This window comes from Eriocheir sinensis, unplaced genomic scaffold, assembly GCF_024679095.1.
Source record: "Eriocheir sinensis breed Jianghai 21 unplaced genomic scaffold, ASM2467909v1 Scaffold1080, whole genome shotgun sequence".
Taxonomy (NCBI): Eukaryota; Metazoa; Arthropoda; class Malacostraca; order Decapoda; family Varunidae; genus Eriocheir; species Eriocheir sinensis.
The window spans coordinates 25073-39556 of NW_026110386.1; the positions used below are offsets into that span (position 1 = coordinate 25073).

The 14484-nt window shown below is 45.8% G+C and overlaps 1 protein-coding gene across 1 annotated transcript in view; it reads right to left on the reverse strand.

Moving 5' to 3' along the window:
- Positions 1 to 716: 716 nt before the first annotated feature.
- LOC126989158 (uncharacterized) overlaps positions 717 to 14484 on the reverse strand; it is a gene marked incomplete at its 3' end in the record, with an annotated part of 30806 nt that continues 17038 nt past the window's right edge. The window contains exon 2 of the mRNA XM_050847717.1: positions 717 to 889. Coding sequence (XP_050703674.1) covers positions 717 to 889 — 173 coding nt within the window. The remainder of the gene's footprint in view (positions 890 to 14484) is intronic.

Genomic DNA, 14484 nt, shown 5'->3' on the forward strand with positions numbered 1-14484 from the left:
ATCCCGACACGCCAGCCAGAACTCACCACTCCCCTATACATCATTGACATTTAAACATATTTGGCATACTGAGACTATATAATGGATGATGTACATGGAAAAACTATTAACTTTGTCTCTCTTCTCTCTCTCTTCTTTCTCTTCCTTTCCCTCTCCCCTCTCCACTTTCCCTCCCCCTCCCCCTCCCCCTCCTTCTAACCCCCTCTCCCTCCATTTCCCTCTCTCCCTCTTTCCCTCCCTTCCCCTCTCTCCCTCTTTCCCTCAGCTCTGCCTTCCAATTTTCCACCTTCTGGCCGTCCGCCACAGAGTCGCGAGTCGCGCACGGGCAACGAGGGGACGTGTGCCTTCTTCCGTAACCACTGACCCAATATGTATCGTTACACCAGTGTTTTTCAAACTGCCAGCCACACAGCCTCTCTCAACCAACAGTAATTCGTAATTAACACCTGCATCGTCACTGGAACCAAATTGCACTATATTTCGTTAAGTTCACTGCACGTTCACGCGTACGAAGGTATGCAATCCAAGGCTGTATCGGCTGTAGAATATAACTTATGACACAAAACAAAGGAGCTAATCACAGCACTACTACTACTACTACTACTACTACTACTACTCCTACTACTACTACTATGTACTACTACTACTACTACTACTACTACTACTACCACCACCACCACTACTACTACTACTACTACTATTGGCTCACAGCTCACCTATGCGGAATTCGACGCGGCACGTGTAGTTTGCCTGGTCCGCGGCCAGAACCGTTCGGATGTGCAGCGCGGGCATCTGGCCGGGGAGGAAGGTGGCCCGACCCTCCAGCAGGCGATTCTTGAGAGTGTGGCGCTGCTCGGGGCCTGCAAGCCGCCCAGGGCGGTTGTCGTAACTGAAAGCAATCAAGGGAAATTATAATGGGAAGACTAATTAGTGTATAAGTAGGAAAAGCATGTATACCATTACTTGCCACCTTGTTAGGCATGATATATTAGTTTTTAAGCAATCTGGTGAAATCCAGCAAGGCTACACGTGCAATCTATGGTGGCACGTGGGGAGGTGGGGGAGGGGACGAGGAGTAAAAATACGGTGAGCCAGAGTGTGAAGACAGGAGAGTGGTTTTCGGGTTCATTGGCCGGAGCCTAGTGCATGGGGGTGAGGAGTGTGGCAAAGTTTGTATTGTTCAACATTAGTGGCCCGGCCAGGACGTTTGAGGAGCATTCACTGGGGAAATAAAGCGTTGTGGACCGACTTACTGGGCCGTGTGTGTGTGTGTGTGTGTGTGTGTGTGTTGGTGTGGGTGTGGGTGGGTGAGAGAGAGAGAGAGAGAGAGAGAGAGAGAGAGAGAGAGAGAGAGAGTATATGTAATAATGATAATAATGATAACTCGGTTTATCAGGGAAATTGCAGTCCTAGAACTGCCCCCAAAAAGAACACACACACACACACACACACACACACACACACACACACACACACACACACGGGGGTGACGGGGGACGGCCTGTGGTTCGAGTATTGGCTGTGTTATCGAAATTGTAGTTATATCAATGTATTATTATTATTAAATGTCACCATGAATTAGGAATGCAGGTACCAATCGAAAAAAAAACACGCCAGGTGGGATCACGCCACCGTTTGTAGGAATGTCATCTGTCAGTGTTTATCGTTCTGTCATGTTTACCGTCTTGGTATGTGTAACAAACATTTCGTCAACTTAGATGTCACCTTTGACTTACGTGACCAGTTGTAACTTCATTATTTTCCAAGTCTTTAATACTCCTCCTTCCTGAGAGCCCAGCTCATACCTCCCTACTGTCTCGGCTCTCTCCAACGCCCCTGTACTTAGGTTATAAGAATATATTCACCTAAACCAGCTGCGGGTGTTTCCCTTCACGCCTGGTTCGTCCCCACCAAGACCCTGTCTGAGCTACACGCAAATAAGACCGGCCGCCATATTATTGGTGATCAGCGGTGCCCAACATTGCTAGCTGTTGCTACCTCATCTGTTCTACAGCGCTACAAGCCACAAGAATTCACCGAACAGGGGACAGGCGTTACGTTACAAAGGAAGGTCACAAGCAGCACCTCACCGGAGCAGAGGGGTCACGACAGCAGCCACGCCGTGGCCCACAGTGGCAAAACTGCCACTGCCAGGAGCATCGCCCCAACCTCTTCCGGCAAACAATCAACAGGGCAAACTCAGACATCTCCCGGTGACTACAAGCAATTACCACTCCAGGCGCCTACACACGAGGTTACAGACCCAGGCCGCCAAATCTACTAACGCTGCTCCATAACACTCAAAATACGAGGTAAACCGCAGCCGTCCTACGTCTGGCAAGGAGTTCCGGGGGGCCGCCATCTCGTCCCGCAGGCCAGAGGACGCTATCAATAAGCAGCCTTCATTCAATAATCAACGCACAACCGCCAACATCCCGCGGGTTCTACACGACTCAAGGATCTTGGTACCTTAAATTAAGGCCGACGAACCTGCTTCGTCGCCAGTTCTCCAACTCATCTGAAATTCCCGGTATTGTTCCTTATACTATTTTTTCAGAAGTGCTGACTAAGCTAATTGTGATTTCATTCAATAGAACGCACGATTCTGATAATTCTGTGTCTCACACTGTTCGTCATCCATAATTCAAGGCAAACTCACTTATTATTTACCTCCTCTTCCCACAGCTTTTAATTATAATCTATCTAATAGTTACTAACTTTAACATTCTTATTACGTCTAACAGACTACTTGCTACCCATCTCCTCTTGTGTTTAGGGATATTGTGCAAATATTAATTCAAACGCGTTCCGTAAATATTTACAATTATGATAATATATTATCGCTGAGTTAAGTCAAGTGATGAACAAAAAGACGCTCGCTAAGTTCGGCGACACCTTTAAGCAGTTGACACAAACCTCAGGAGAAGAGAAACGGATCACTGAAACAATCACCGATGAATTTAATAATGTAATATTACGTTCAGGCAGTCATTAGTCATCAATTCCAGACCGCGAGGATCATTCATCATAGTACGTCAGGATACTTACAACCCACTCAACAAATTTCGAACATGCCTACCAAGCACCCTGTAGGACCTCCTCCACTTCCTGCCGGGGCAACTCTAACAGCCCCGCAACCTCCACCGATTCAGGTCATTCAACTCACACCAGTATAAGACAGTTTTCCGGCAGAGTCAGATTATACGGCGAGACAGTTCCTAGATCTATGTGAGTCTGCCATCTTGAATTCCTCCAAAACGGAAGACCATGACAAAATTGCGTTCATTCGGTCCCGATTACTACCAGGCTCTCGGACACTAAATTTGATGCAGTCCTCGGCGTTCGCATCGGGGGACATTGGAGTAAACTATGGGGTCTTTAAAAAGAACTTCATTAAGATCTTTGTGTGTGTGTGGGGGGGGGGGGTAGTAAACCAAGCATCGTTAGACAGATGGCCCACACAGTAGATTCCCTCCAAAATAATTCCTCAACCAAACCGATTTGGGACGCCACGACTGAGGCTGGCAGTTGACTGTGTCAAAAGTCTAGAGTTCGCGCAATGGATGGCACAGGACAGTATGTATAAACAACAGGTGAAGACCTTCTTGGAGTTGTTGTTTTTATTTATTTCATATTTCAGAGAAGAACCGCCGTCCTGCCCTTCCCTTGACTTTCAAACCAGGCGGGAAATTGGTTGACTTCGTCTCAGAGTTAGAAGTCAAGGTTCAAGAACACACAATCAGCCACTAGAAGCGGCCGCCGCTTTGCAGACACAAAGTAAGGCATCTCTCACCTGTAGGTTTTGCAAACAGTCGGGACATTCCGAGAGTGCATGCTTCTCGAAACGTAGGGACTTAGCACACTCTACACAGGGATCTGATAGGAAATCTGGGGGATACAGAGGCAGCCATCACTCATCACATAGGACCCCTAGGCCAAATCATCAGCGGAAGACTGCCTTTTGCCATGTCCACGGGAATTGCTTTCATGATACAAACAGTTGGTATACAATACAAAAGGCCAAGGAGGAACAGAAGAACAAATCCCAGGCGGACAGTAAAACAAACCCCTCCACGTCTCAAAATAAAAAGGCATGACTACGTGACAGCCACAAGGCATGCATCCAAGTATCCCATAAGGACGATAATGATTGGGTGCAACTTGAAACGGTCATTGCCGCCTTGGAACGGACTAGCAGCATTGCCCTACCTTGCAAAGTGGGCAAAACGTCACTCACCTTAGCGGTAGACACAGGTGCGACAGTCAACGTAATCTCAGACTCCGCTTACAGGTCACTGAACGACAGGCGAGAGGGGGAAATTGGCCGCTACAAGAGAACGACCTGAATGTGATAGGCGTGACAGGCACCGCGTTGGGAATCCTAGGGCGAGTAACACTAACAGTCATCCTACATGAAAGGTGTGTCCCTTTCGAGATTTTTTATGTAACAAGCAGATTTGCCTTACCGTAGATGGGATCTTAGGATTGAACGCCATGAAGACCTGTACATAACCATAAACCCTGAGAACAACGCGATCGTGTATCAAGGACGATGCATACAGGGATGGTAAATCCGTCCCTATGTCATCAATAGTGCCGCCCTCAGAAGGAAAATGACCAATCCACCACGGACCCAGGGTCTGCCACCGCCCAAGTGTCACCTATTACGGTCAAACCACACGAAAACATTACAGACTTATGGCGGACAGTAACGGCTGTCGTAGAAGGACCTCAAATAGTCCCGGATCGTGCTGCAAAATTATTAAAATCAGGATACCTAACGCCCCTCCGACGGCCAGTGACGTGTGCATTGAATGCGCACCACACATACACCGGGTGACGGTGGAGGTAACTCTCGTGACAGTCAGGAGGAGGAGGTTGCAGAGGCATTGGTAATAAACACGTCAGGATCCTCTGTATCCTTAAAACACGGTGTTAAGTTATGCCAGTGTCTAGTTTATGGGATTGACTGATTGATTTAAATTAGGCGCCGCAACAGCCAGGGTCATATGGCGCTGCATTCAATGAGTTAAAAAAGAAAAAAAAAAGTAAACTAAAGGGCTAAAAAGGAACCTAAAAAGTAAACTAAAGCAAAGGCAAACAAAACGAGACGAAACAAATCACACAGAAAACGGTCATAACTCATGGAGAAGGCCAGCCTTCTCCATAAAGAGAAATACCTCATGTCCCGGGAAAGGCATCTCCCTCCTGCATCAGCGAGAGACGGAATGATCCGTCTTCTCGCCATTTACTACGACAGGTATCGCACTCGCAGGTCCCCAAACTGGAACACTCGACCAGCAAGTGCCGCACGGTCAGGAACCAAGCAGTCATCACAATAAGGCTGCACTCCCAGGACATGAGGTAACCATGTGTTAGACGCATATGACCCGTCCGAAGACAGGTCAAGGCTGTCTGCGAGCGACGGTCACAGACACTTTCGTATGACCAAGGACGAGACACAGTCCTGGTAATCTCTCCCATTTTGGAAGTCGCACCCCAGGCATTCCACCTCTCCTGCCACCTGGCAAGAATTGCCTTACGAATCTCTGGAAACATATCTGTACATGGGACAGCACTAGGAGGGGCAGCTCTAGCTGCCTCCCTTGCAAGTCCATCAGCTCGTTCGTTCCCGTGTACGCCAGCGTGTCTGGAACCCAACAAAACCCAACGCGATATCCCCTGTTGCTGAGCAAATACAGCCACTCGAGAGCAGATAAAACTAGGGGATTAACAGAGGGAGTAAAGGCCAGCACAGAAAGAGCGCTACGAGAATCATTAAAATCATAAAAGAGTTCACAGGAAGGCTAAAATAATCTGTAAAGAGAGGACTATTGCAGACAGCTCTGCAGTAAGTACAGTAGCAACAGAAGAAAGACTACTTCCCCGACAGAAGGAGGGGAACACAACACCAATTTAGAGCCATCAGTAAAGACAGGGATGGAGTCCGAGTGTTCAGTGAAATGTTCTAAAAATAAGGCTCGGGACGCATGTGGCGGTAAATCCCTCTTATCTTTAGTGGGAGAACACACGGATACCGGGCAACTGCCGGTATCCAACCTAGGTACTCGTAAGGGTGGAATGGGAACGGGAGGGAAGACAACGGTGTCATGGCAGACGCTACCCAGAAGCCTAAAGGTTTAGGAGACTAGGTCGCTCATCATATGCAGGCGAACGAGGAATCCCCGCAAAATTGACACACAAGGAACTGATTCTGGGAAGGCGGTCGTTGGACGCGGAACCAGCAACCGGAATGAGGAAGGACTGGCGTCACTCAAATCCAGAGAAAGGCAGGACGCCTACCTTTATCCACGAGGAGGCAAGGTATCGAGTGAAGACCGGGAATGCACCAATAGCCAAGCGGACCCCTGGCGTGATACTGAGTCCAACACGCATGGAAATAAAACCTCCTTGGCGGAGGGTATACCTCACCAGCCATATTCCAACTTGGAAGGATGAGTGTTCTGTGGAGGAGGGAAGTAAGCGTGTCCCTGTCTGCACCCTCAGAATGAGCTAAAACCCGAAGGAGGATATAACTTGATATATCGATATATCGATATGAAGATAGAAAGAGAACCCAACATCGCGGAGAATTTAAAGAGGTAGAAGACTATCAGTAGGAGGAGGCGAAAGGCGGTAGACGAAAGCCTTGAGCTAAACATAAACATTCCCTTCCCCCTTCGCTGTGGGCATGAGGATCCCTTCGTCACACTGAACCGTAAACTTAGAGTGTTTTGGGCCGCGACGAGTACCCGTCGCATAACAGAAGGAAGGGAGGCACGAAGGGACAGCAGACGGCACGCCTCTTCCCCCTTCCCGCTCCCTGACGCTGAGACCTCCTGTATTTTCTTCGCATTATTGGACCAGGTGAGCACATCTTTTCATGGTTGCGTTTACTGGTCAGATGAGGGATCACCAGGCACGGACGAGTAGCATAAAGATAAATCATACCTGAACAATAAGGGAATGCAAATAATAGTTGCTATATGATAAGACTAGTAAAACAGATTACGAGAAAAATAAAAAAAAGCGAAGGGGTGAGAGTATGCGTGCGTGTGAGTGAAGGTGGTCTTGCTAGACTTTAGAGACGCAAGGGAGCTACCGCATGGAATGAAGTTGGGAGAGGCGAGAGAGGGAGGCGCTGTGTGAGTGAGGCAAAGGAAAGAGGGAGGGAGGAATGGATTGGAGAAGGGGAGTAGAGAGGAAGGGAGAGTGGGAGTGAAGGAACGAAGGAAAGAGAGAAGGAATGAGGGAAGAAGGGATGGAAAAGTGTAAGTTTGTTGAAGGTAATGTTTTGTGTGTGTTTAGATCACAAACCGCCTGATCCGCCCGCTGCCCCTTTGTCCACCTATCTGTCCACCTACCCCTGTGCACACCTGGTTTCAATTACCGTCGAGATTAATGAATTAATTTTACCTCACACTATCGCCAATCCCCGCCACTTTTTGCACTAATCGTATCCAGGAGCGACGTAGATTGAAAAGAAGAAAAAAAGTGTGTGTGTGTGTGTGTGTGTGTGTGTGTGTGTGTGTGTGTGTGTGTGTGTGTGTGTGTGTGTGTGTGTGTGTGTGTGTAATTCCAACGAGTCCCCCGGTTCACATTTTTTTTTTAATTTACCGCTAATCGTTTCCTGTTCCGCTATGTGTGTGTGTGTGTGTGTGTGTGTGTGTGTGTGTGTGTGTGTGTGTGTGTGTGTGTGTGTGTGAGTAAAGCCGTGAGGGGAGTGTTAAAGATGTGCTGCTGTTCATTCATGTGTGCGTGACTTCACTTTTTTTCTTTATTTGCGGTTCTTTGCGTTCATTTCCACCTAATTGATTCTTTGTACTCCATTTCTGATAAGCGATTTCAAGGATGTTTTATGTCTATCTAAATCCTGCATGTAACATTCTCTCTCTCTCTCTCTCTCTCTCTCTCTCTCTCTCTCTCTCTCTCTCTCTCTCTCTCTCTCTCTCTCTCTCTCTCTCTCTCTCTCTCTCTCTCTCTCTCTCTCTCTCTCTCTCTCTCTCTCTCTCTCTCTCTCTCTCTCTCTCTCTCTCTCTCTCTCTCTCTCTCTCTCTCTCCTCCGTCATTATATTACGTAGCAACTGTGTCGCGTATCATCTGTTATCCATTATACCTCCTCCTCCTCCTCCCCTTTTCACCCAGCAGTGAATGGGTACCAGGTATTAATCGGGTCCTGTGTCCCGTCTCCTGGGATCTGTACCCTTCTCCTATAATTCCTTCCCCTTCTGTCTCTCTCCGGCATAATTATGACCACAGATGTTGCGCCGACTAAACGAAACTTTCCAACTTTCCTCCTCCTCCTCCTCCTCCTCTTCCTCCTCCTCCTCCTCCTTTTCCTCCTTCTTTTCCTCCTCCTCCTCTTCCTTCTCCTCCTCCTCTTCCTTCTCCTCCTCCTCCTCCTCCTCCTCCTTCTCCTTTTCCTCCTTCTCCTCCTCCTCCTCCTCCTCCTCCAGCACTCCTATCGTCGACCCAACACCAGGCTGAATATCTTAGTATTTTTAAGCTTCTCTCCGCCGTGTTGCTGCAGCAGATTCCCGCCTCGAGAAGACGCCGTGAGCCAATATAATTTTCACCCAACGTCCGCCTTCCTTGCCTGCCTCCCACTTCGCAGGCCTCCGTCCTCGCCTGCCTCGATCCTAGCCTGCCTCCATCCGTGGCTCCCTCCCTCCTTACTTGCCTTCTCCTATCATGTAGTCACCAGATTCTCGTCGTCGCCTTTTTCTGTTTTCTTTCCTCTCAAGTCTCGTGTCTGGACCTGAGCGTTGAGAATTGACATACAAAGCGGTGTTGGGCTCTTTCTCCGGTTCTACCTGTTCTTCGTTTTTCCTTTCTTAATCACACCATCTATCTCTTCCCATTCATTCATTATTCGTTATCTCACTTTGCCCGGTTCTTTTTCGTTTTGTCTTCTGTCTTTCCTCTTAACACACTTCTCTCTGTGTCGCACATTTTGTTATTCCATCAGCCACGTCTTGCCCCAGCTACCCAGCCGTCCACCCAGCCTTTTACATATCCTTTTTCGTCTCCCCTTCCATGACGTTCACTTGCCTCTTTGATCATATACTTTTGTCCCGTTAGCCCGTTCAACCTTTAAGTATCTATCACAGATTTCTCTTCCGTCACTTTTGGTTTCGTTTTCCCAGCCATATCCACGTCCAGTCCTACCGCACCCGTTCACAGTAGTCTCCTTCGCTTCACCCCGTCATTTTCTCCGCCCCACCCGGCTCTTATTTAAGCGGGTGAGGAAAATTTTAGATGCCGTTCCACTTCAAGGAGAATAGGTGTGATTATTTTTAGAAAGGTTACGGCGGACGTGAGAAAAAGAGAAACAGAAGCAGGACCAGCACCAGCGCCAACAGTAGCACTAGCGCCACCTGTCAGCTACAACGCGTGCAACGGTCATGAAAGAAATACGTGCCCGGAAGGGTAGTAGGGACAATAAAACCAAGCCAGCAGCAATAACCAGGCAACAGGAAACACACTAGAAAAAGAATTGTATTTTGAACAAAAGAAACGCTGACACCAATAACAGCGTTAGGGACTAAAGTGGAAACATTATTTGACCTCTAAACCAACGATAAAAAAAATAATAATACAATGGAAGCAAAACCATCAGTGGAGCCAGCAAACAAAACAAGACGAAAGTTGAGCGAGTCTTCAGTGTCTTCCTTTACTGCATTGTCATGAACGCCTGGGCCATAGTGTGTGTGTGTGTGTGTGTGTGTTGTCTGTCTGTGTGTGTGTGTGTGTGTGTGTGTGTGTGTGTGTGTGTGTGTGTGACCGGCACTAAACCCGCTCCTACCCACCCCCTCCCGCCACACTCATGGCCACTGGGCCTCAACTTTTGCTTCATTATGTTTCATGTATTCACTGCCGCGTCTGCCGGAGTTTCCTAATAACAGTTACGTTACTAAAGTGATTCATGCGTGGCAGTGATGTGGCGTATATTTATTTAATTGTTCTTTTAAATATATTCATTTAGTTATACATTTCTGCAGTCACATGTAGCTCAGCATGTCTGTCTTTTCAATACAAAGGTCACTCAGAGGCAATATATCATATGAACCGCGGGATGCTGTGTGTGTGTGTGTGTGTGTGTGTGTGTGTGTGTGTGTGTGTGTGTGTGTGTGTGTGTAGGGGGGGAAAGGGGTGCGAGCATTAATATGTGGACACTCACCTCAACAAAATAATCGTAAGATAATATGTGCCAAATATTCCTCTCCTTAAGCCGTCAGTTTCCATTACTTGCACCACACTTTATGAATGCATGTGTGGACACGTAGTCATGAAGAAAGCTAACATGACGGGGAGACAGTCGTCCAGCATCACACTGAGCCAAGACTCTTGCAGCATCCCCTCCAGCACCACCACCACCACCCTAGGAACTCCGTGACTCACCCCACAACTAGGTTTAATCAAAGTTGGACACATGCTGTGTGTGTGTGTGTGTGTGTGTGTAACTGGGGGAATCACTGGGGGTGAGAAAGCTGGTACGGGAAAGTAAGGTAAGAAGGTTTTACATAGATGAAGAATAGAAGAACCAAAGGGTAACAACATATAACTTACGTAAACATGACACAAGCAGGAAAAAAGGGCAAATGTATTAGTGGATAACCCTCTCTACCTGGGAACACCCAAGAACACCTGAAGCGAATGCCACCAAGCAAGAAAAAAAAAAATAAACGTACTCCAGCACAAGAGGAATAGGGAATAATGTTAGTGGAAGAAAGGAGGCGCTGGTAGGCCGCCCGTTTGCCTGTTGCCTTTGGAGCTGAAATAAAACAAAGCAAGACGAGGAGAGGGAGGGAGGGGGCAGTGAGTGTTTTTTATTAATAAAGCTCTGCGTACGAGGAAATAGGATAGTGAGAGCAGGACTGAAGAGAGCACTGAGGGAAGACGAGGAGAAGAAGGAGGAGGAGGAGGAGGAAGGAGGAAACTCTATAGGAAGAACAGACACCAGAAGACCTATCGGTCTATGGCGAAGGTGTCTGTTTGCTACCGCTACTACTAGTAATCTACGTGTGATAGAACAGGACAGAATAGATGAAGGCTCCTCCCACCACCTCTCCTCCGGCAACGTGCCGGCAGGGTTGTGGGGAGAATAATATGGATTTAGGTCCTGCAATTATGGAGTTAGGACCTGCAATCTGTCTGAAAACATGCGAAGAAGGGTCTAAGTACTTATCAATGAAGACGAAGCTACTGATACTCTGTGTGCTAACTACTGGCGGTGGGAGTCTATTCCAGTGATCGACGACCCTATTATTGAAAAAAACTTCTGCGCACCAATGTGTTACATCGGTTTCCCTTTAACTTCATACCGTTGCTGCGTGTTATTGTGTTGGTGTCTCTTTGAGATAGACTATCTGGGTTAATGTTGTCGAATCCATTAAGGATTTTGAACACTTCAATTAAGTCCCGTCTTATCCTTCGCTTTTTTAGGGAAAACATATATAAACACTTTAAATGCTCGTCATATGGAAAGTTTCGGTGCGCTGGAAGTTGTTTGGTTGCTCGTCGCTGTATCTTTTCTAGCAAAACTTGATCTTTGATAAAGTTCGGTGAGCAGAACTGAACGGCGTATTCTAGGTGTGGTCTTACAAATGCTAAATATAATCTTTTCATAAGTTCGGGTGATTTATAATCAAAGTTTCTTGAGATTAATCCCAACATCATATTGGCTTTTTTACTCGCTGCAGAACATTGATCACTCATTTTAAGAGTGTTACTGATCATGACACCAAGATCTTTTTCTTGTTTTACTTCGCTGAGCTCATGTCCTTGAATCTGATATTTAAAGTGAGGATTTTTTTCACCTATGTGCATTACTTTACATTTATCTACGTTAAAACTCATTTACCATTTTTCGCTCCAGTCAGCAAGTCTTATTAAGTCTGATTGAATATTCTCGCAACTTTGACTGTTCATTACCGTACCTCCTAATTTGGTGTCGTCGGCGAATTTGGCTACTTTTGATAGGATATCAGTTTCTATGTCGTTCACGTAAATTATGAATAGTGTTGGCCCCAGGACCGAACCTTGGGGCACGCCACTGGTGAGGGATTGCCAATCCGATGCTTCACCATTAAGAACTACACGTTGTTCTCTGTTGGTGAGCCAGTCATGAATCCACGCACATAGATGGTCGTTAATACCGTGGGAACGCAGTTTTGATACAAGCCTAACGTGAGGAACTTTATCAAACGCTTTCTGAAAATCTAAGTAAATTACGTCATATGGGCTTCGGGCGTCCCAACATGTATAAACATCGTTGAAAAAGGTTAATAGGTTGGTAAGGCAAGACCGATTACTACGAAATCCATGCTGACTATCAGTTATCAAATCATTTGTTTCAAGGAAAGTGATCATTTTATCCCTGATTATTTTTTCGAATAGTTTAATTAGGACAGACGTAAGGCTGATGGGACGATAATTACTGGCTTGTTTTTTATCTCCTTTTTTAAAGATCGGGGTAATATTGGCCTTTTTCCACTCGAGAGGCACACTGGCCTGTGCTAATGACTTGTTGAATATTAATGTTATGGGTAATTCTAGCTGTTGACTACATTCTCTCAACACGCGAGGGGCTACATTGTCGGGGCCCGGAGATTTATATGGATCTATTTTCTGCAGGTACGCACGCACTTCGCTGATATCAATTTCGGTCAATGCAAGCTTATGTTCTTCAGGGCCTTGAAAAAGAAATTTTTCTTCGGGGCTGGAATCGATTTCATATTCTTTTGTAAATACGCTACTAAAGGTTGAATTTAGGACCGACGCCATGCCTTTATCATCACTAATCGTATTGCCACTTAATAGTAGTGGGCCGATATTATTTTTAACAGTTTTTTTGTTTCTTATGTAACTGAAAAATAACCTGGGATTTTTCTTAGCATCGAGTGATATTTTCATCTCATATTCGCGTTTCTGTTTTCTGATTTTCCTTTCGCACTCTCTCTTGACATTGATGTAATTATTATGATCCTGTGAATTATATGACAGCTTATATTGCTTATACTGTTTTCTTTTTTCGACGATGATTTTTTGTAGGTAATTATTCATCCACAGCGGTTTTTGATTATCAGTCCTTCGTGGCTTGAGTGGAATGAATTTATTTACTCTCGCAGTGATTTGTGCAGTAAAACGATTATACATTTCTTGAACGCTGACGTTGGAGCAATGACTCCAATGACTCAATCTACTGAAGCCAGTTCTCGTTTTAGGTCCATAAAATTTGCTTTACTATAATTAGGTATTAAGAGTAGGTTGCTCGTGCTTTTGTTTCAGTATTTGAAATGCATCTGATTATGTTGTGGTCACTGCTTGCAAATGGCTCGCCGATCTCACAGGCTGTTTATGAGGTGGCTGTCGGTCGTGAAGACTAAATCCAGAATGTTATTTCCTCGCGTCGGGGAGGTAACTGTTTGATAAAGAAATGTATCTTGCGCAAAATTTAATAATCCAGTTCTTCCTGTCGGCAAATAGTGCAGGCCAGTTAACAGAGGGTTATCAGAAGTCGCCGCATATTATTGCTTTTGTGTTTCGGATAATTTTATGTATCTCTGCGTAGAGATTTCCATCATTGTATGCATTTGATTTAGGAGGTCGGTAAATTACGCCCAGAACATAATTTTCTTTATTGATCGTCGCTTGTACATACAATGAATCATAGCCTCTGTTTCGGTTGTGTTAAGCTGAATGACTTCTAAATTACTTTAGCATATATTATTATACCTCCACCTTTTTGTGTAGACGACACTTAGCAAACGCGTTGTAACCATTGATACTTCTTCACTTAACTGATGCTTGTCACGCGTATTTAGCCATGTTTCTTTGATGAAAATGACGTCGGGTTTTTCAGTAATTGCATGAATTTTCAAGTGGCTACGCTTCTGAATAAAGCTACGGGCATTTACATAGATGATGTTTAATTTATTCGCCGAGTGTGCGCCATATATCAACTGTAAACTGAGGAGGAGGAGGAGGAGGAACACAAAAGAACACAAATGAAGAAGAAACACCAACAGACCTGATGGTCATTACGAGGCTGTTTGTGATAGCTACACTAACACTCTAATCAAAGATGGAAGGTGAAGGACACCAAAAGCAAAGGCTCCCCCCCCCCCCCTTCCTTCCAGCCAAAGCTGGCAGGTACGGAAAAAGAAACATGCAGCATGGAAAAACGGCATGGAAATTATTTAGGAAAGCGGAAAGAAATACCATAAATGCTACCACTAACTGGGCGATATAAACGGACGAGGACATCAGTATTCGAAAAGAACTTAACGTTATTACGACAATGAGTAATATCTTGCTGGTTGGATTCAAAATACTTGTCTAATCTATTCTTGAAGGTCGTAACTGTTGTATTATCAACGATATCTGCAGGATAGATTCCAAACAGGTAGATAATTCCAAACATTAACGACTCGATTGAAGAAGTGTCGTTTGGCTTCGTGCAACGATAATCTTTTACCACTT